Source organism: Nomascus leucogenys, chromosome 11, assembly GCF_006542625.1.
Source record: "Nomascus leucogenys isolate Asia chromosome 11, Asia_NLE_v1, whole genome shotgun sequence".
Taxonomy (NCBI): Eukaryota; Metazoa; Chordata; class Mammalia; order Primates; family Hylobatidae; genus Nomascus; species Nomascus leucogenys.
In genome coordinates, this window is record NC_044391.1 from 99523102 (window position 1) to 99546014 (window position 22913).

The 22913-nt window shown below is 36.5% G+C and overlaps 1 protein-coding gene across 2 annotated transcripts; it reads right to left on the bottom strand.

The window, feature by feature from the left end:
• Positions 1-2817: 2817 nt before the first annotated feature.
• LOC101178943 (60S ribosomal protein L15-like) lies at positions 2818-6931 on the bottom strand. Of its 2 annotated transcripts, XM_030822843.1 has the most exons (2): positions 6528-6931; positions 2818-2855 (listed from the first exon to the last, which is right to left on the bottom strand). In XM_030822843.1, exons 1-2 carry the CDS (start codon positions 6883-6885, stop codon positions 2818-2820), a joined length of 396 nt encoding a protein of 131 aa, XP_030678703.1. In that variant the 5' UTR covers positions 6886-6931. The 2 variants fall into 2 exon arrangements, with proteins under 2 accessions (XP_030678703.1, XP_030678702.1); XM_030822842.1 differs by lacking the exon at positions 2818-2855 and having other exon boundaries at positions 5994-6931.
• Positions 6932-22913: the final 15982 nt, after the last annotated feature.

The window sequence follows — 22913 nt, forward strand, 5'->3', positions numbered from 1 at the left end:
AAGGAAGCTTCTCATTTCTGATATTCTTCCTTCTGTCACCATTACTTTTACTATATAATCTCAAAGTAAATGGAAGGGGGAATCTCAGTGGATAGAAGCTGTTCCCACTCCAGCTGCTAGAACAAGTAGCGATAGTGCATCCACCTAGGAGTCCTTGTTCATGTCCACATGGTCTCTGCCACTGGGAGAGCAAGGCTGGCTCATCACTCAAGGAACCCATACTCCCATCGGAATTAATAGTAACTGGCATATGAATAGCACTTTTATTTACAAATCCACAGATTTCTTCCATGTATATTATGTGAAATCTGTCCCGACCCCTACAAGTTGGAAATTTTAAGAATTAAAATCTCTTATTTTATAGCTGAGAAAGCAAACTCAGGGTGGTGATTTATCAGGGCATACAGCACATTAATAGTGGAGCTAGGTCTCAAAATTAGATATTCAGATGTAAGGAAAGGTCATGTTGCTAATGTTCTGCACCGTTTTTTAGAGTATCTGTATGCCTAAACACAGCCTTTTGCACCACTGTGTGTACTCATGTATCGTTACATGCCTGCATGCCTCTGAAGTAGTCGGTCAGAAGTCTTTCACATAGAGAAGAACGAGGAAACACACACCCTATTTGGGTAAAAAGGAAGAGATGATTGCTGCTTGAATGGGTACACGTGCTTACATACAGACACATCATACAAAACTATATCATACCACAGATTTACTTTCTAAAAACAGTTTTCTTACAAACTGATATTTGTATTGTTATGAAGTATTTCTATTAAATTATGACCACAGTACAAGTACTGTCCTATATACCTGTACACCAAGTTAATGCAAAAGAACTACCATCAATAATCCTAGATTTCCCTCTCCATTCACCAGGTTTCCATTAGCTATGGCAGCCCAATTAAAGAATGTATTGAATGGAAATGAATTAAATTCAACCAGAAAGAAGATAACGCTCTTTATATTTCTCATATTGTTACATCATTTTCATTGTTTCCTTAGGGAAGGAGGATGAATAGCATTTGTTCAACATTTTCTAATACAAACGTAACTTCAACATACAGTGTCTGTCTCAACCCTCCCATTAACCAATTAAATTAAAAGGTAATTTTATTGTTCTGGTTTCCCAGATAAAAACATCTGAGTCTCAGAGATGTTCAATTACTTGTCTCAGACCTCATCTTCCTAGGTGCTATACCCAGAATCCCAACATAAGTGTCAATTCATTTTTTTCCTTTTTAATTTTTTCCTAATTTTTGCAAAAACATAGTAGGTGTATATATTTATGGGATACAAGAGATATTTTGATACAAGCATGCAGTATGTAATAATCACATCAGGGTAAAGAGGGTATTCATCACCTCAAGCATTTATCCTTTGTGTTACAAACAATTCAATTATACTCTTAGTTATTTCAAGATGAACACTTTAATTATTTTTGACTACAGTCCCCCTTTTGTGTTAGCAAATACTAGGTTTTATTCATTCTTTCTAATTTTTTTTTATCGATTACCCATCAACTCTTAAATTAATGTGACTTCCTTTTTACCCTGCTACATGTCAGGAGTATCCCCGAAAGAAGAAGAAGGAAGGAAGCTGGACAGAAAGAATTAGGGAAGCAGGCATGACTCTTTTTCCTTCCCGAGTTCTCACTCCCACTGTTGAGCTACCTGTGTCATCCCAATCTTTTCATAAAACAAGGGAGTTTCTGTAGAACAAATCGAAATGGAAAGGAGATGCCAAGCACTCAGGAGGGATCTCTGTCAGGTCACTTAATATCTGGAATGAAAGCACAAGAGTGCTGGATCGAAGAGTTAATGAAGGTGGCTTTCATTGCCACAATAATCTTTATCACCTCCTCCCTTCAATAAAGATATATTCTAAGTAGAAAGTTTGCTTTATATACAAACAGCTTCAACACAACCCCTCATACGCACACTCTTCCTTCCATTCTTTCAACCAGATAATCACACCTACATTTTTTGATATGGAAATTTTGAGGACCCTCACTTGTTTCTGAGATGTTCCTATATATTGAGGATAATTCTTTTTCACTTCCTAGAAAGGGCTTCCATCCCACTCAGAATAGCCCACAATATACTACTATGGTAGTGATGACAGAGTGTAAGGTAGAGATCCAAGTCTCAGAGATGGGCAAAGGAAAGTTCGTATTCGACTTGGACCAAGAAGTTGAGGCGGGAGGATGGGAAGAGGGCAGAAGACAATTGGAAAAGTTATGGGGTATTAATAGAAAGTGTCCCAAGTAAAACTCATGCACACATGCCCAAGGTCAAATTCCAAGAGAAAAAAAATACACTAGGAAAAATAAATCACTGAGAAAAAGACAGTTAAAAATGACCTCCATACGATGGCAATTTAGGGATGAAATAAAATCAAAAGTGGAAAGAGCTAGAAGGGCTTCATATACTACAAGAGCTAAATTAGCTTTGTTTTGGAGAAAGTTTACTAACAGATGCCAGGTTCAACAGAAATGCCTCTGGCAATGGCAGAAACACTAACAAAAGAAATCTGCAGCTGAGAAACAAACTGCTAGGTCATTAAACGAAGAGGCACGCGGTCAGGCGTGGTGGCTCACGCCTGTAATCCCAGCACTTTGGGAGGCCAGGACGGGCAGATCACGAGGTCAAGAGTTCGAGACCATCCTGGCTAACACGGTGAAACCCCGTCTCTACTAAAAATACAAAAACAAAATTAGCCGGACGTGGCGGCGGGCGCCTGTAGTCCCAGCTACTCAGGAGGCTGAGGCAGGAAAATGGCGTGAACCCGGGAGACGGAGCTTGCAGTGAGCCGAGATCATGCCACTGCACTCCAGCCCGGGCGGCAGAGCGAGACTCCGTCTCAAAAAAAAAAAAAAAAAAGAGGCACACTACTTTAGCACCAGCACATTAAAAAAAAAGACCGGTGTCTGTGCACTGGGACATTGCAGGAACTTTCCACATGAAATCTTCCTTTGTGAGATACATAGAACTGCCACACACCAAATTTCTGCTTTGGATCTTAGAACTGTAACAAAATAACAATAAAATACAACTGGTATAACTCTTGAAGTTCCTTAAGCAAATTGTAAGCCAAAATTTATTTAACCGGCCCATGTATGATTTTTTTTCTCACACACTTCAAGGAATGCAGCAATATGTGTGGAAGAATTTCGTTCTGGTTAGAACACAGAACTGAGTTTGTATAATTGTTAAAATCGTCATGAAAGCAATCAAGAGTATCTCATTAATTCGTTTATGTTCTCAAATATTTAATAAGAACCTACTATGTACATGTTGAACTCTATTTGACATTGGGAATGCAAAGAGAAATACAGCAGATTTTAAAAAATGATTCATTGGGTTTGGAGCTCTAGATTCTGATAAACCCAGAAAGGAACCAAAAAAATTCAGAGAATAGCATCATTTGAGGGGCAGCAAGCTCCCAGAGATCAATGAGAATGGTCAGCTTGGAGATCTTTGTAGATCTTTGGAAGCTTGCTCTCTTTAAATGTTTAAAGTGCTGACTTAACAAAGACTGGGTAGATGTGTTCCGTGGGGCACCAGGGGACAAAACCATAGAAGTTATAGGGAGAGATATTTTGACCTAATAAAATTAAGGAGCAAAATGGGCCAGCTTACAAAGGCCTTCAGACCGTGGATATATCCAAGTAGAGGTTGAATAATCAACTTGTCAGAATATCCTAATGGGGCTTTTGGCTCTTGAATGAAGTTAAATTTAAATCTATTAATCTGAGATAGTAAGACCAGTGGTGTTGGAAGACTCAATCTCACTGGTTCCCTTTATATGAAAAAGTAATAAGATTAGCATTTTATAACTTTAAAATTATGCTATGTTATTTGCCTTGAAAATAATTTTAGTAATAAGATTATTAAAAAGTAGACCTATAACAAGCAACAAATACTTCCACCCTTGGGGATTAGAGTGGGATAATAAGTCTCTTCAGTTCCTTATGCTTCTGTATCTCTGATTTCTTTTTTTAAGTCTGTTTGTAATAGTTGTGCCACAAAGTTTTACTCTGAGAAAAGAAGAATAGTGCATCTCCAAGGGCAGGCCTGAGCCTCCTTACATATTAGGTACAGTGTGGTCACTAGAACTACATTGCTGTTTTAGACAGAAATATCTCATTACCACTGGTTGGTCATGAAAGTCATGGTTTGAGTACTTTCTGCCCAAGTATGAATGACTTGTATGAATATTACCGATTTTAATGGAATGTCTGGTCAGTCAGTAGTTATTTTAGTTCTGGGTATTATACAGCAGCTATCTGTAGGCTATTAAATTGCTTTCCAAATCTGTTGAAGTAGCAGTTGTTACAGGATTAACTGGGTCAACAGAGTCTGGAGACTAATAAAGTTGAATCAGAATTGGATGCCTCTGTTAGATAACCTTCATCCTCTTTGAAACCATCCAACAAAGTCTTTCATACTCTTGCTTCTCCTTCTTACAAGAGATGCTCTGGTTCTTTATCACTAAAGCCTTTTTATTGCCTTTTTTTTTTTTTGACATTTTAGTTTCTTCCTGGTATTGGATAAATAAAAAGTACAGTAGGAATACACAAAAGTAGGTAGTGAGGAGGGGATAATATCTATCAGAATTAATGTGGTACAGAACTATATTTAAATAGTGTTGTACTAGTGCAAAACCAGACACATCTAAAACAGAAGCTTGTCATGAAAGAGATACTTCCAACAACTGGCAATGGGAAAATTGCCTAACTACTTGGGGAGGGGAGAATGTTAGATTATTACTTTTTATCATTATAAGTTTTATCAAGATTAAATAATTACATATAAAGAAATTAAACCATACAGACAGTAGGAGAAAATAAACACTTTATATGGCATCGTGGTGGAGAAAGTCTTTTTTTTTTTTTTTAGTTTAATAGACATTTATTCCTTTAGTTGAACAACCTCTACACAATTAAAATGTATGACTTAAGATCTTTTCTTTTTTTGTGAAGAAATTTAGGTCTCAAGAACTTTTATGAACTTGCTATGAGTACTTCCCGGAAATCAATTAACTGAGCCTTTTGAAACCCCTAGAGAAGATAGGAGAAAATTGGTTCAGAACGAGCATTTAAATTAAGTCAGCAAAGTCAGAATTTAAAATTGGGCAATTCCTTGTCTACATTTTCTTTACACTCAAATTCATCCTGGAAAACAGTAGTCTAGTCTCCTGGAAGACATGATGCAAACGGAAATGCAATGTGGTGGTATATTCAAAGTGAGTGCACAAGTGATGGTCCAACTTTGTGGAATGGTAAGGATTTTTAGGGTAGTTTGGCCAGGAACGAGAAATAACTGCAGAAAACACATACGGTTGGAAACCATGCACTTGTGACTTTTTCTGTAGCCTACGCGAGTGGACAGAGTGGGTAATCCAAGATGTTTTTAAGACTGACTGGACTAGCGAGAGCGAGACTCCGTCTCAAAAAAAAAAAAAAGACTGCCTGGACTAAGAATGAGGTACTTATACCCAACTACTTTCCCCCTAATGTGACTGAAGGGATTCATAATGATCACAATTAGCATTACGGTTATTTTAGGGTTGACGTCTAAGCTCACACTTGAAAGGTATTTATCTAATGGCCACTGGCTCAGCAGCTTCCCACCCTAGCATTCATTGCTAGCTTACCAATCTTAAGGCTAATCATTTTATCTCACATTCAGCTTCAAAACATACCAGTGTTAATACCATTACCACTAGTCATTGAATACCATGAAGCCATGGCACTGAACCAGGAGCTTTCACCTTTTATGTGAATTTAAAATGGTACTGTGGAGGCTGAGGCAATTTTCTTCAGGCTAACCCAGATTTTCTAAAGCCCAATTTAAAAAGTCTACACCTGTCAAACTAAAAAAACGCAGCCACTTGAAAATAAACCAGCAGAGTATTGCCATCACCCCGATAAAGCTGCAGGTTTCATCACATGCACCAGACAAATCTACATGGCTAGTTTCAGTTCTCTTCTTTTAAAGAATTTATTAAGCCTATTATACCACACAGTATGTTTTATACACTGACATACAACTCCCTAATAAGATAAAGCAAAGACAAAAAAGCTTATCTTATTAGAAACAAGATACACCACCACTTATTGTCTTCAAACATTATTGCACTTTAACCTTCTTAATTTGACAAAGCATTCAAGAAACATCTGCAGACTAGTTTTAACAGACAAATAACACCTGTAAGCAGACATGACTGTCCTAAATTGTTTATTAGGTGTGAATTTTACAAACTTTACTTATATTAGCGGTAACGGTGGAGCTGGAGAGTATTGCGTCTTCTCCAAGCTGCCCGGCGAGAACCACCAATAGTGTGGTGGAACTTATGGCCCTTTCCAAGGCCACGGCTCTTTCGGCCTGCAGATGTCAGCCCACGCATCTCCCTGTGCTTGTGGACTGGTTTGGTGATCCATTGGGTGTCAGGATTTCTTCTGATAGCTTTATGGAATGGATCAATGAGGATAACCTCAAAAAATTTGTATGTGGAATCTTCACCCACCCAGTAAGAATTCAGGACTCTCAGAGCCCCACAGTGGCGTCCAGCTCGCTCCTCTGCAACGGACTGAAGGCTTCGAGCAAACTTTAGCTGGTTAACACCATGATGCACAGGCTTGCCGTAAGTTGCACCCTTAGGAACTGGGCGTTTTCGGCCACCACGGCGAATCCTATATATAACGTAACCTTGCTTGGCCTTGTAGCCCAGTCGGCGTGCTTTATCAGGCTGGGTGGGACGGGGAGCCCTGTGGAGAGCAGAGAGCTGGCGGTACTGCCAGCAGCGGACCCTCAGAAGAAAGCGCATGACATCAGACTGCTTCTTTCTCCATAGCTCCTGGATGTACTTGTATGCACCCATCTTGGCTTACCTGATGGCTGCCGCCAGACGGAAAGGAAAGAGCTGTACTCCCGAGAAAGTCTTTCTAAGCATGATACCAAAAGCAGAAACCAAAAGTACAAGACTCATAAGTACAACTAATTAAAAACTAGAATATCACATATAACAGCAAAGGAAATAATTAAATGCAAATGGTAAACTCTGAAAATATTTACAACATATATGATGTATTAATACAAAAAATAGCTCTTAAAAATGAATAGAAACTGAGAAAAAAGTATTCCCCCCAAAATAGCCCTAAGAAATGAAGAAATGATAAGAAGATATTTCTGTGGTTGCTAATATATTTGATACTTACGTGGTTTTCAATATTTTCCTCTTTTAAACGATACTGTAATGAGTGTGTTTCTACATATATTACTGTATTTATTCACAAAGAGAGATATTCCTATTTGGTGAGATTAGTCATCCCATGTCTTGACCTTCTCTGTATGTACGTGTCTCATTTGCTTCACACAAATTCCAAGTCATCTTCTTCCCTTTGATTTATTTCTATCTGTCTATCTAAAATAGACTAATATGGAATTAATGATGCAATTTGTGTGATAACCAGAGCCCACTCTGAGTCACAACCATCAGATGTATCAAAACATTATGTTGTACATTACAAATATATAAAATGTTTGCAAATTACAAAAGAAATTAATTGATAAAAAAAGTCAGCCAGGATAGAAAAAACACATGAGGCACAAATACATATTAATCTTAAGGCCCAGCAGCTGGGGTGTTGCTTCCCATAACTTTATTCAGCTGGAATTCTCCTTCTCTGAGCTTCTGTTTTTCTGAAATCCTTATTCAACTGTTCCTCTAAGACAGAATTCTTGTCACATTTGTTTGGTCATTCCAGTTGCTAACACAGAACCTGGCATGCAATATGCACTCGATAGTGTTTGATGCATGAATTCATGTGAAGGAATAAGCTAAGTTTCTTTTCTTCTTTGGAGTCATCATGAGAAGATAAGGAGCAAATTTTGTAAAGATAATTGTAAAATGTGTACATCTAGTGAGGAGGTTAGTCCTATCTACAACCCAAACTCCTTTTCCTGCAGCCAAAAGGATCCATGTTAGAGGAAGACCTGTGTGCCTAAACTTATATTAGATCCTACCAGTAGTCTTCAAGATAAGACAAGACACAGACTATGCCTGGAAGGAGATGGCAATCTAGTGAGATAAGTAAGTTATAAATGCACACATGACACAGACACAAAAATTGAAAAGAAAGAGTATCCAGACAAATATTTGTTCAGATTTAAAAAAGGTTTTTGGAATGATTAGGAACGCAGATAACTAATAGGCTGGAGAAACAGTCCACACTGTGCACCACTTTGGCCCTGCTCCTTGGCTGTTTTCCACCGCAATTAGTTGTCTGGCAAACTTGCAAGATCTTAATAAAAATAACTCATAAGATTTAGTCACATCAGAAAAATCATCAAAATGAGTGATTGCAAATGTTTTGAAAGGGTCATGAGCTAAATAAGCATCTAGGATATACATTGTAAAAATTGCCTTATCTCTTTCATCTCCAAAGAAAACATCAGAAGGATACTGTCATAACTTCGGCACTCTCACCCCATCCTTCAAAATCTATTAATATCACATTGTGAAGTTGGTGCCATTGTCAGGAGTCCAATACAATCCCACAGCATTTCTTTCTTTTATTTTTTCCTTTCTTGGAGAAGTAACCTTTTTCTAATCTTGTTACACATATTTTTATGCCTTCTAACCTAGTAAATACCAGATGTATTTTTTGCTTGTAATTACATCAGATTTCATGACCTAAAAGAGCATGAAAGAATATAATTACGCTATTTATATAAATAATATACTCAGGAGATTGTGTAAAGCCCATCAGAGTTCACAAAGGCCCATTTGCACATAGTTGTTGTCAACTTAAAACCACTCTATGATTTGTTTGGACAGATTATAGTGGTTTTTTTTTTCATTTTAAAAAAGGAGAAAGTTGAAGTTTAGAAATGCTAAGGAAAATTCTCAAGGTTAACAGAGCATGCAAATGGTAAAATGATTCTTGAAAACCATTCATCTGCCTCTAAAACTATGATACCCTGTTCCTATGTGTGGGATGCACAATTGAGCGAAAGAGGGAGAGAGGCAGCTGATCTTCCCTAGTGCCCCTAGCATAGTAGTTGGGAGGTCAGGCAATTTCCAAATTCAATGTACTGTCATAACAATAACTCAATCCATAACTCTTTCATTATTCTACATTTTCCACTAGAAAAAAAAATGGCACTTCTCTGGACTGGCTACATTATTTACAGGAACAAATACCCTGTTCTTAGGGTCTTACCAATGCAAAATAGGAAAAAGTATAGAAAAACGTTCTCCTGGCATTTTATTAATAAATCTTTAAGTATACATCTTAATTTTTGGATGCTTCTATTTCTCTCACAGCCCCAGAAATCCAGCGTTTCTTAGGACTCTCGCTATCCTGAGCAATCTACCAAAACCATCTTCTCTAAGAACCATCTTCTTAGAGAAGTACTTCCCTGTTTTGGTCATGTTTTCCGTAGAAAGAGGAAAATAAATGAGTTCATACTAAGACATTAATGATAGTAATTTGATAAATGGACCTCTCTGTTAATGGCAAAGCTATTTCTTTTATGACTCTCTTATTGGTTCATTTCACATATCAGTGACAGGCTGCAAGGGAAAATATTTGGAAATGGTTAGTCTTACTAGCAACTGCTACCCCTAAACCTCACTATAACATTAATTAGATGGATATTTTTAAGTCTAGCATCCTAGATTTAGATTGATAATTTGTCTATATTGCTTTTAAAATGAAGAATTACATTTTAAATGCTTAGACTATTACACTGAAATATTGTCTGAATAAAAACAATAAACTGTCATTGACAAGTAACCACTTCTACTTTCAACATGTCAGAGAAAACTGTAAAAGACAGAGAAAAGAGACTGGATACTATGGAAGTTTCCCAGTGGATCCGAAGGAAATAAAATGTCCCCTTTTCCTGAGCCAATTGAAGCCTTGATTACATTAACTTTTAGAAAATGCATGAAGAAAATATTTCAGAGAATGGTCTTACTGGGATAAATTCGTATATTTCTTGGAACTCTGGTAGCCCATGAACGACAGCATATGTTAGTGTTAACCTTGTGTTACATTTCTGAACCAGTGTCCAGCTCAGCCTCTGAGGCCATCTGCTTTCAGCGCTGAAAATAACCAGAGATGACTGAATTCTTGGAACACATTTTTCCTACTGTTTCATTAGGAAAACATTTCCACCCTAATCAATCTCTGTGTTTTACCTCAAGCATATATTTGATGAACATCCTAGGTTTGGTTCTTTAGTACACACAGTAGACTTTATATCCCCAGGAAAGCAATATTGGACGTTGGAGAAGTTTCAGTGCACATGCAATGGAATCCTGTAAAGTCTCATTTGCTTTGCTCTCTGCTCTCAGGAGGAAAAGGGACACGTACTAAATGAAACTACAAGAGCAGGGAGATAAAGGAGCCCGCGTGCTGGTATTTTCCCTGCGTTAATGCTTTCAGCATCCTCCTCACTCATTTAGATGTTCTAGTTATATATTTTTTCCCATATCCCATCTATTGTGTTTTCTTGCCTCTTTAGATGGCTCTTTGTGGCTCTCCTGATTGTCGGTATCTGACGGCTGAGGAACATAATCTAAAATATGTGCTCAGATAAATGGTGAAAACAGAACATCTGAAAACACGAAAGTATTCCTGGCTGACTTATGATTCAAATAGGATCTTCTTTGTCCCAATTAAGCAAGCCTACTTGAACAAAGATAGCTAAAACATTGTTTTCACACAGACATTTTAAAAAATGTATCAAATAAAGCGGAAAAAAAGGACATAGAGGATGATACGGGAAGAACATTACTTACTAAGTCATTGCCTTTAGAAATCTTGAAGACATGTATTGAATTGCTTTGTTTCTGAACTGGATGGAAGCTCTGCAAAAATCCTCCTGTGACTTCTTTCATTGCCTGCATTCAGTTTTATATTGTTTTGAAGGTCCAGGCAGGGAGGATATGTAATTGGACATTTGGTGAATGCAGAGGAGTGAAATTGTGTCCAAAGTTATTAGCTTATCTTAGTTTGAAGAGCAAGGAGAACATTTTATTTCATCTAACTTTTTATAGCAATCAATTAATCCTCTGCTTCAAGGATAACAACAGAATGCCTTTATTCATTCTCATGGAAACATTGACATCTAGTGGGTCACTGTATTAATGCAAGCCAGCTCAAAAGCTGTGGGAATTCTCAAATCTCTGTGACATTCAGTGTTGTATGCTCTCTTTGATTAATGTGGCCCATTGATCTCACTAGATAGCTGCTGTTTATAATTGTGTATTTTTAAAAAATGATTCAAAGAAAGCTGTAGAAAACAAAATGAACATATCTCACCAATAGCTTTCATGTATGTTGTAAATAAATTCTTAAGGACTTTTTTACTTGAAGATCTAATTTGTTGTTTGTAGGAATCAAAACTCATAATGGTTCACTGAGTTTTACTAATGATAGAAGCCATCTATTCATGTTGGGAGACCTGCAGAGCCTGGCACAGTAGTTCCCAAACTTTTAAAATTTACAGATGACTTCGATAAACAGTATGAATACTCAGCCAGGAAATTTTATATTTGAGCAGCCACACTAAATTTTGCACACAACCCCAAGGAATGCATAAAACATTTGAAAGTCAGGCTGTAAAAAACAAACAAACAAACAAACAAAACCTGAACTAGTAATAGTTATAGGAAACTCTTGGAAACTCTTTTTTTTTTTGAGACGGAGTCTTGGTCTGTTGCCCAGGCTGGAGTGCAGTGGCGCGATCGCGGCTCACTGCAAGCTCTGCCTCCCCTGTTCAAGTGATTCTCCTGCCTCAGCCTCTGAAGTAGCTGAGACTACAGGTGCCCCCACCACGCTCGTTTAATTTTTGTATTTTTAGTAGAGACGGGGTTTCCCCATGTTGGCCAGGATGGTCTCCATCTCTTGATCTTGTGATCCCCGCCTGCCTCGGCCTCCCAAAGTGCTGGGATTACAGGCGTGAGCCACCATGCCCGGCTGATAGCAAACTCTTTCATAACACTTCCTATGTGTCAGGTACTGTTTTAAGTGCTGTTCATGTATTAGCTCATTTAACCCTCACAACTCTTCTAAGAAGTAGCTATTATTATTCACCCTTTCCACAGAAAAAGAAACAGAAACACAGAGACATAAAAATATTGGCTTGAAGCCACACTGGCCATAGCTGGTAGAGTTAAGACTCAAACCTAGGTAGGCTGGCCCCAAATTCTATGTTCTGTCACACTGTCCAAAGCCTTCAGAGATGGCTAGACAGGCGGATGGAAACCTTAGACACTGGTTTCACTATGGCCAGTCTCTTTAAACAGTCTCTTCAGACTACTGCAATTACCTTCTATCCACCATTGCCTAGAATTGTATTGCAGCAGATAGACATGTATTATCTAATGAGAGGGTAAGAAAACAGGCAGAGAAATACGGCAATGTGTTTTGGGTCCCTTAAAATGGAGATACAATGCAAATTTGCATTACTAGGACCATCAAGTCCTGTAGTCTTGGGCTGACAGCCACTGGAAATAAAAATGACCCATACATTGATCACAAAAACACTGAAATTGAGCAAATATTGTCAGTTCTGGGGTGGCAGGAGATGTGATAGATCTTCTTTGTGTTATAAGACTTTAATCTTTCACCTTCATACTTTGTACTTCAAAAAGTTTCTTCAAAGCAAACTACCTGGATTAATTTTCCTGTGGTCACATTAGAAGAGAAGGGTTACAGCATCTGCTCCCTAGTATGCAATCCTCCTGGAGTGCAATGGTAATGAGGTTAGGGAGAAGTGTTCAAATACATACTAGGTTACTGCCACCCAAGATGTCCCAGCTGGATCATCCTACTCACATCCTCTCCCAGAGGCTGCTGGGAGATTAAAGAAAAAAGCTGTTGGACAGCCAGAAACCTTCCTGAGTAGTGTCTGTCCCCTAAACCCCTAAACACTTGGCTGTGATAAAGAATCTCCTTTTGAACCCATTTCTAGATGGTAAGAGTGGGAGTGGAAGGCCACTTCCACTTCTTTGAAAAGATCTGTTTAATTCCAAGGAACCATTTATAAATATGGGAGTCTCTCAATTACCTTTGTCATACAATTTTCCTTTGAAATGGCTATGGTGAAAACTTTAAAAGCATTCTTTTTGAATTCTAGGAAGTTTTCCCTTTCTCACCTTTGGCACAAATATTTAACCAAGCTAGAAATCATAATTGCTGTTTCACAAATGAAACTGGGTTTGTTAACACAGAATTTTTGATGCAGATAAAGAGAAAGAGAAGTGAACATCCACGGATGGTAAAACATTTTCTCCAGAGTATCCTGATGAATCTAAAAGAAAGGCACACATGTTTTCCAATTAAGAAAATGCCTGCCGAGCAATGGGTAATGCCATATGTTTGAGTCTCTTAAATGGAAATGAACGGTCAAAAGCCTTTTGCTAAAAAAGAAAAGAAAGGGGTTGCTATTGCTCTTGTGGCCTGGTAATCCAAACTTCTGAAATCTTGTCACTTCATTTCTGTTAACTCCACTATTATCTTAAGTGCACTTGGACTATTTAATGTTGATGTCCTAATTCTATGATTAATACAAGCAAATTTACCCTTCTCTACTTTGCCTTTAAAAATACCACTTTTCTCATTCAAAAAGAGAACTCAGTAGATTCCCAGCATAGTTTTCAGTGATTTAATCTTCCGTGATAAAGTCCTGTGCTTTGTACTTCACCGCTGGACTATCAATGTCTCCTCACAAACCCTTGAGGGATGAAATCAAAAGGCTTTTGAGATTCAGAATAGACTCCATCTACTGCCTCACCGTTTCCTTATTCTTTTCTGAGCGATATGAAAGACTTGCTCAATAAATGTTAAATGAATAATAAAGGTCAGAGGAAGGTCATAATTTCTTTTGAAAGAGGCACATTTTCTTAAGCCCATCAAATTGAAATTTTCTAACTACAGGGGAAATACGTACCCTCATTAACAAAGAATGGCCCTTTCATTTTCCACTCAGGACACAGACTTGTGTTCTCCTGATCTAGGTATCTATACAGAACCGTATTAAAAGGGACTGTGACTCAATATTTTGTAAAAATGGTAGAAGGTTTTACTGTAAAGAACTGAAACCTGCAATATAATGAGAATCAGATGTGGCTTACAACATATAGGACACAACTAAGAAAGACTGTTAGGTTGGTTCTGAGACTGAATACCTCTTAGCTAAGGACTAAGGGAATTCCTTTGCCAGTGGAGTTAAAAGACTGAGTTCTGCTTCTGTCTGGTTCCCCTTTGGTGGGTGCTATGTTGCTATTGCTCCATTAGAGTTTGTGCCAAGACCTTTAAAACTCACACTAGAACTTTGTTTAGCTACTCATTGAAATAATGAAAATAATAAATAATGTTAGCATATATATATATATACTCTTATGACTATAATATAAATAATATCATTCATTCAGGGTTTACTGTGCTAAGTGTTCTAGTAAACACTGCATTGTGTTTATTTCACTTAGTTATCCCCTAGTAAAAGATAAGTTTCATGAATGCAGAGACATTTTTTTCTTATACACTATGAAACCACCCATGCCTGGAACACTGTCTACTGTGTAGCTCGTTGAATTAATGAATGAATGTTGATGGTATTACAATATATATTTGACAGATGAAAAACATTAAGGCTCATCAATGTTGCTTTGCCTCTACATTATCAAAGAACAAGTCCCTTTATACACAGCTAGTAAGTTTTGGGGCTGAGGTATAACTCAGTTCTATCTAACTTCAAAAGCCAACAAATATATTTCAAAGTAATGAAGTCTATTGCCATGAAAAGCATTGCTTTCCTTCCAGATGTTATTGGTAAATTATTAGCCCTATGTCTCTACTCTGAGTGAGGCACTTGGCTTCTCAGTGTTCTGCACAGTGGACTCCATTCTCTCCTCTGCAATTAATACAGAAAACATTTTAAAGTCTTTTGTTGGCACTCTACCTACATGGTGCCCAGCTGGAATGTGGTCACCTGTTTGTGCAGGAATGTGACATTCTTATGTGTTAGCATTAACTAATACATAAACATTATTTCATAACAATAGCTCTGGTCATTACGTATATACTTTTTTATTTTTACCAAATATTATATAGGTTTTATTGAGTCTCTCTAGTTTCTCAGCTATTTACCTTCTTTACACTGGACTTTTCACAACTTGTCTCCCCAAACTAGTTTCCTATCCTCAACTATATTTGAAAGTTACAAGCTACATTCAGAAACTGAATGATATTCAGACTAAAAATCTTATGTTCAAGATGACTTAAGCCAAACACTAAGAAGCAGTAAAGAATGTGCTTCCTGGGCTAAATTTGCTTGTGAATCCTTTGTTTTCTTCCCTCCTTCAATGAAGCCTGGAAGAAGAAATCCTGGGTAGTCGAGGGGGTCCTGGCTGACCATTTACTAGCCGTGTATGATTTGGAGCAAGTGCTTTATCCTCACAACTTTCAATCTGTAAACATCGAGGTAGTTTTATATCTGCCTTCAGGGTTTTTATTTTATCTTTGAAAATTTTTAATTTGTTATATTTAACATGAACATTACAAAATTCAAAAATGCCAAAGAATATTTGGTTACACGTAAATCTTCCACCACTGCTATCCTCTAACTCAAAACCACTGTTTCTTATGTATCCTTCCAAAGAAATCCTTTGTATAGTCAAGCAATTTTATTCATTTTTAACACCAAAGGTAGTTTACTATACATAGTTTTCACATTTGTTACTTACTTATCAATATTTCTCAAAGGCCTTTAAATATGTAAGAGCGCACCAAAAGCTTACTCATCCTTTTGACAAGCTATATAACTTCTGTACCTTATAAAATTATTTTTAGATTTAACATGGAAGAACAAACAGGTGAAAATATTCAAGACATTTTTGTAAAGAGAATGATCATAAAGGGAAAGTTTGCCTACCCCACTGTCTAAATGTCCAAGTATACTCTAAAATAGTAAAAGAGTTCAATATTACTACATGACAGACCACAAACAGAAAGCACAGCAAAAGGACCTAATGTATATAACTATCTGGTATATAATAAAATCTATTTAGTAAATGAGATATTTGGAAAAGGTTAAATTAGATTAGTATCACATTCCAAATATATTCTAAATGAATTGAAGGGTTAAGTGTAAGAAAATGAAACCATAAAAGAAGCAAAAGTAAATACCCCATGTTTATTGCAGTCTTATTCACAATAGCCAAGATACGGAATTGATGTGTCTATCAATGGACGAGTGCATGAAGAAAATGTGGTACATATACACAATGGAATATCAGCTCTTGAAAAAAGCCCTGAAATCCTGTCATTTGCAGCAACGTGCATGAAACTGGAGGACATTATGTTAAGTGAAATAAACCAGGCACAGTAAGACAAGTATCACTTGTTCTTACTCATGTGTGGGAGCTAAAAAGAGCTGATCGCATGGAGGTAGAAAGTAGAATGGTGGTCACCAGAGGCTTGAAAGTGTGTATGTGTGGGGGGTGGGGAGTGAAGACAGGTTAGTTAATGGGTATAAAAATACAGTTAGATAGAAGAAATAAGTTCTGGTGTTCATTAGCACAGTAGGATGACTATACTTAACAATAATTTGTTGTACATTTCAAAATAGCTAGAAGATTTGGAATGTTCCCAACACAATAAATGATAAATGTTTAAGGTGATGAATATCTCAGTTACCCTGATTCGATCATTACATGTTGTATGCTTGTATCAAAATATCACATATACTCCATCAGTCTGTACAGTGTATGAATAAAAATGCTAATTTAAGACACAGATGTATAGATAGATACATGTAAACATGTAAACATGTATCTATGTTTACATAGATACTATGTAAACATCTAACTGAACTTGAAGCTGTAAGACCTTTTTAGGCATAAAATCAAAATTAAAAACCAGGGAGAAAAAGTATGATAGATTTTTACTATGTACTAGTAAAATTTTTGTTGTGTCAGAAAATTAATAGGCAAATTATAAATAGAAAGTTTTTGAAACACGTATGGCAGACAAAGGGCTAACAACCTTCATGTTGAAAGAGGTCTCACAATGAAAGAGTTAGAAAAACGTAAACCACCCAATATAATGGAAACTAAAGTATATGAGGTGGCAATAAATATACTAAAGAAAAACATATACAAAACACCAATAAGCATTTTTTAATGTCCAACTTGCCAGTAATGCAAAATGGTAAGTAATACTAAAAAGAACATAAAACAGCATTTCTTTCACCTATACAGTTGGGAAAGATAATTAAATGCACAATTTTCAGTACTGGCAAATATTCAGTGAAATAGATGCTCTCATACCTTTACCATCATTCTGAAGGGTAATTTGATATTATGATACAAGGGCTTTAAAGTTGTAAAATATTTGCCCATATTTTCATTTTAAAAAGTTATTCTAATAAAATAATCAGATGTGTATTAAAATTTTATATACAACGATGTCCACATAACACAGTGAAAAGTTCCAAAGAACTTACATGTCTATTAATATGTCAGTGTATACATATTTTGCTACATTACACACCTGTTAAAATAACACTTCACAGAAAATATGATGACAAGATAAGTTTGTCATACAGTTAAATTTAAAAATTAGAGATAAAATTATATATCACATAAATCTAAGCATATATAATTTAAACATATATATAAACAAATACATGATCATGTGTTATGTGAATCCAACTTAAACATATATATCTTCTATAAAAAATAAAGTTTTACACAAACTGTTAACTCTTTTTAGGATGAAATGATAAGAATTTTCTTTTAAGTTATGTACAGAAAGGTGTTATCTTTATAACTAGAAAAAGTCAATAAATGTTATCTTTAAAATTAGAATTGTAGCAAACATCTTTGACTTAGATATTTAACTGTTATTATTCAAGTGTCACATTATCTGTGCCAACCCTTACTGAATGTTGCTTGGATATGGAATTTTTTTTAAAAGGAAACAAACATATTTTGAATCATTCTCAGGAAATCTCTAAGCTCTAAATTTAAAGTCCAGAAGTATCCCCTGGAGGGGTCCAAGTATTATTAATATTTCTGCTTCACTTTGAAACAGCTATTTAGATTTTTAAAAAGGAATTGTTGTGTATACAAACACTGCTAAGGCTCAATTAAGTGGCCTCAGTTAATACCAGTAAGAGAGACAGTGTACATGAAAGAACTCAGATTGTTCCAGTTGTTACTGTAAGCAACAGCCATGGGATTTGCCAACCTAAGTCAGTGTTTTTGCCTTAGCCAGCCATAGCTAAGATGTCATATGCTCAAGTTCCACCCTTGGAACAAAAACAGGAATTAGGCTGGTAATCTAGGTTAGGAATTCATTTCAAAACAAATCACATTGTGTGTGTGTGTGTGATTTGCCAACTAATTTTTCAGTTTCTTTTCATGGTTTTCTGAGAAAGATCAAACCCATGATTCAGTTAACATTACTCGAATTGGCAAAAAAAACTAGTCATGCACAAAACAATCATAACTAATGTTTTTAAACATCCTTAAATATGTTCTGTTTCACTTCTTTCACTTTATTAGGATAATCAACTCCACGTTAATTTTCCAATACTACTAATCAGGGTTCAATCCCCCAAAGCAAGTAAAACTGAGATGTCCCTTAATTATCAAGAGATCCTACTCTTCAGATCTGCTGATGCCCAGGGTCAGTAAAAAATGTGTCAGTACTCAGATTAGCAATACTTGTGGTTTATTTTACATAAAATACTTCTCCACTGGTATTTCTTCATTTATTGATATATGATAGCTGATATCAGTGTACATCAATCCAAAATATGCCGTGGTAGATTTTTGCTTAAAAATGGGAAGAAGTAGATTTCGGCAGGCCAATGCTGCACCTGAGAATAAAAAGAAAAAAGCCAGATAACATATGGTAATCATCTGTTTGAAGTCTTCACACTGCTACAACAGAAAAGAGAATTGGAAAAACTGTAACTCCAGAGAGGGAAGAACATAGCAGAAATAAACAGAATTCTGTAGTTATATTTACCCTTGTGGCATTTGGCAATTTTGTGCATGGGCCAAAGGATGAATGTTATGTGTGTAGATTAAATGATGCCCAGATACCTGGTAAAACATTATTTCTTGGTATGTCTGTGAGGGTGTTTCTGGAAGAGATTCACATTTGAATCAGTAGACTGAGCAAAGAATATCCATCCTCACCAGTGTGGGCAGCATCATTCAATCCATTGATGGCCTGAATAGAACAAAAACGTGAAAGAAGGGTAAATTATTTCTCTCTCTTCTTGAGCTGGTACATCCATCTTCTGCTCCACAACACTGAAGCTTTTGGTTCATGGGTTTTCAAACTCCAGGACTTATACCAGAGGCTTTCCTAGCCCTCTTCTCAGCATTTGGAATCAGCTTCATTGGTTCTCAAATCTTCAGACTCAGACTAAATTGCAACACTGAAATATACATATTTAATTGAATTATCTATATATGTAATACATATATATTGCATATATACGTATAACTTGTTTATTTATACCATGAATACTGTTTCTCTGGAGAGCCCTGACTAATACAATGAGAATCTGAATTATGTACTCAGACAAGAATGCTACAAAAGGACAGAGAAAACAGAACTAAACTTTTGGCAGAGACATGGGGAGTCTAAATCATATTGCTAGCTTTCTTCTCATGACAGTTACCAAATTCTGGAACAGTAGCAGGCAGGAAATTAAAATCTAAACAGAAAGCTTCTAAAAGACGGACATGAACAGACACTTCTCAAAAGAAGACATTTATGCAGCCAAAAAACACATGAAAAAATGCTCATCATCACTGGCCGTCAGAGAAATGCAAATCAAAACCAAAATGAGATACCATCTCACACCAGTTAGAATGGCCATCATTAAAAAGTCAGGAAACAACAGGTGCTGGAGAGGATGTGGAGAAATAGGAACACTTTTACACTGTTGGTGGGACTGTAAACTGGTTCAACCATTGTGGAAGTCAGTGTGGCGATTCCTCAGGGATCTAGAACTAGAAATACATTTGACCCAGCCATCCCATTAGTGGGTATATACCCAAAGGACTATAAATCATGCTGCTATAAAGACACATGCACATGTATGTTTATTGCGGCACTATTCACAATAGCAAAGACTTGGAACCAACCCAAATGTCCAACAACGATAGACTGGATTCAGAAAATGTGGCACATATACACCATGGAATACTATGCAGCCATAAAAAATGATGAGTTCATGTCCTTTGTAGGGACATGGATGAAACTGGAAACCATCATTCTCAGTAAACTATCGCAAGGACAAAAAACCAAACACCACATGTTCTCACTCATAGGTGGGAATTGAACAATGAGAACACATGGACACAGGAAGGGGAACATCACACTCCGGGGACTGTTGTGGGGTGGGGGGAGGGGGGAGGGACAGCATTAGGAGATATACCTAATGCTAAATGATGAGTTAATGGGTGCAGCACACCAACATGCTACATGGATACATATGTAACAAACCTGCACATTGTGCACATGTACCCTAAAACTTGAAGTATAATAATAAAAAAAAAGATAGAAATAAAAAAAAAGAAAGCTTCTAAAAGACTAAATAAAGCTTATACAGTCTCATATGGAGATAGCATTAAGCAAGTAAAAATGCAACCCCCAAAGCCGGAGAAATGATTTGCAACACATATATCCAACAAAGATTTATAGCTATAATATGCAAAGAACTTCTACAAATCAATAACACATGATATATTTAATTGAAAGAAAACCAGTGGGCAAAAGATATTACCAAGTGTTTCACAAAAGCACATATCAATTTGCATTTGCCAATAGTCATAAGGAAAGGAGCTCAGTTTCATTAAGAATCAGAAAAATGATAATTTAAATCACAAAGCAGTACTACTACACACCAAAAAAAGCTTAAATTAAAAAAATTAACAATTCCAAATGTTGGTAACAATGCAGAGCATCTGGAACTCTCATATATTGCTGGTGGGAGTATAAACTGAAGAAATGCTTGGCAGTATCTACTAAAGCTAAGCTGTGCATATCTTTGACCCAGCTATTCTACTTTTAGATACAAGCTCAAAAAAATGCATAAGCATATTCCCCAAAAGACACGTCCAAGAATTTTCACAGCAGCACTATTTATAATATCCCCATATAGGAAGCTACTCAAATATGTAACGACAGTAGACTGAATAAATAGTGGCATATTTAGACAATAAGTACTATTTAGCAGTCAGAATGAACTGTAACTATACACAAAAATACAGATATAAGTCACAAATATACAGCAAAAGAAGCCAGACTCAAAAGATTGCAAAATTAATCTATGGTGTCACAATTCAAGATAGTGGTTACTCTTAGAAAGCTACCAAATGTAAGGAGACAGAAGAGACCTTCTGGGATCCAGGTGATGTTCTGTTTTTAATCTGGGTGCTGGTCACATGAGTTTGTTCACTTTGTGAAAGTTTATTCTGCCATACACTATTGATCTCTGTGCTTTTTGTGGATATATTTCAATTAAAAGTTTACATCAAAATGTATATGTGTTTATAAAGCAGAGCTGCCGTTAGCTAGCCCAAGATAACAACTCCCATAGATTGAGAGCTGTAACAAACTCTCAGGGAACATTCAATTCATCAGTTAGACACACACAACGAATACATTTTTGCCTATCAAATTACTAAACAAATATTAATTAAACACCAAATGGTGCCAGTGGTAAAAGCTTAAGGATAAGATATATTCCTAATTTCATGGTATTTACAAAATATTTACAATCCATTTTTGGGAGATAAGATTAGAGATAAAATAATAGCAGAGTTTGAAACTACAAGCTAATCTGTATATGTCTTTTCTCCCTCACTCTGTGTGTGTCTTTTCTCCCTCACTTCCCCCCTTGAGATATATATTCTCTTAAGAGTGGGTTAAGATTAATTTTGTGCAATTTGAATCTTGGAAATTTTCAGCTGATTCCATTTGAGATGTCGCTCCAGCCACGAAGATATCTTTTGAGGATCATATATCTTGCTCACAAAATATTATTATATTACTTGGAAATGGCAAGACTGGGTCCTGAAAATCTATCAACTTAGAGAAGTGAGGAGCAGAAATTATCCTATAATAGGATCCTATGATCTTATTACGGGTTCTCCGAAATAATCACCTTCTTAACCACCAATCAGATCAATGTTTTACTGTCTCCTTGCCAAGTCTCACAAAATACTGCCCTTATGTAAATTCCCGTAGCTTTGGCTTTCTCCTTCATGTCATAGGTTCTGCTCCTTCCAAAAACCCACCAATGTCAGATTCCACTTCCATTTTGGTCAATAACATATATCCTGGTTTGGAAAGCCACTTTCACTGGGCTAGGCCATTGATTTATCCTGTTCTCAGCACGCATATACCATTCCTGTCCAACTCTTGATCTGCAGATGCCACCCACAGGTATTCTGATTCAATTATTCTAGAGCATGGCCTGGGCTATCAGTATTTTTACACTATTTTTCTCTCTCTTCTCTTTTGGGAACTCCAATTAGATGGATATTTGGCCAATTAAAGTTGTCCCCTATCTCACTGATGTAATACTCATTTTTTTCAATCTTTTAATACTGTTTATTATAGTTTATGTTTACATACAAGTCATTAATCTTTCTTCTGCCTTGTCTAATATGCTGTTAATCTCATCCAATTTTTTTATATTAAACATTGTAATTTTTATCTTTAGAAATTTATTTTGGATATTCTTTATATACTTTATATCTTGGTTTCTGAGGACACCCAACCCTGTCTCCTCAACTCAGGGACTGCCAGGCTTTGCCTGGTATCTTCTCTTCATGCTGCAGCCTGGAAACTCTCTAGACAG

Bases quoted from the DNA above. Each gene is read 5' to 3' on its own strand.
- LOC101178943 (XM_030822842.1), bottom strand. From the start codon at position 6,885: ATGGGTGCATACAAGTACATCCAGGAGCTATGGAGAAAGAAGCAGTCT.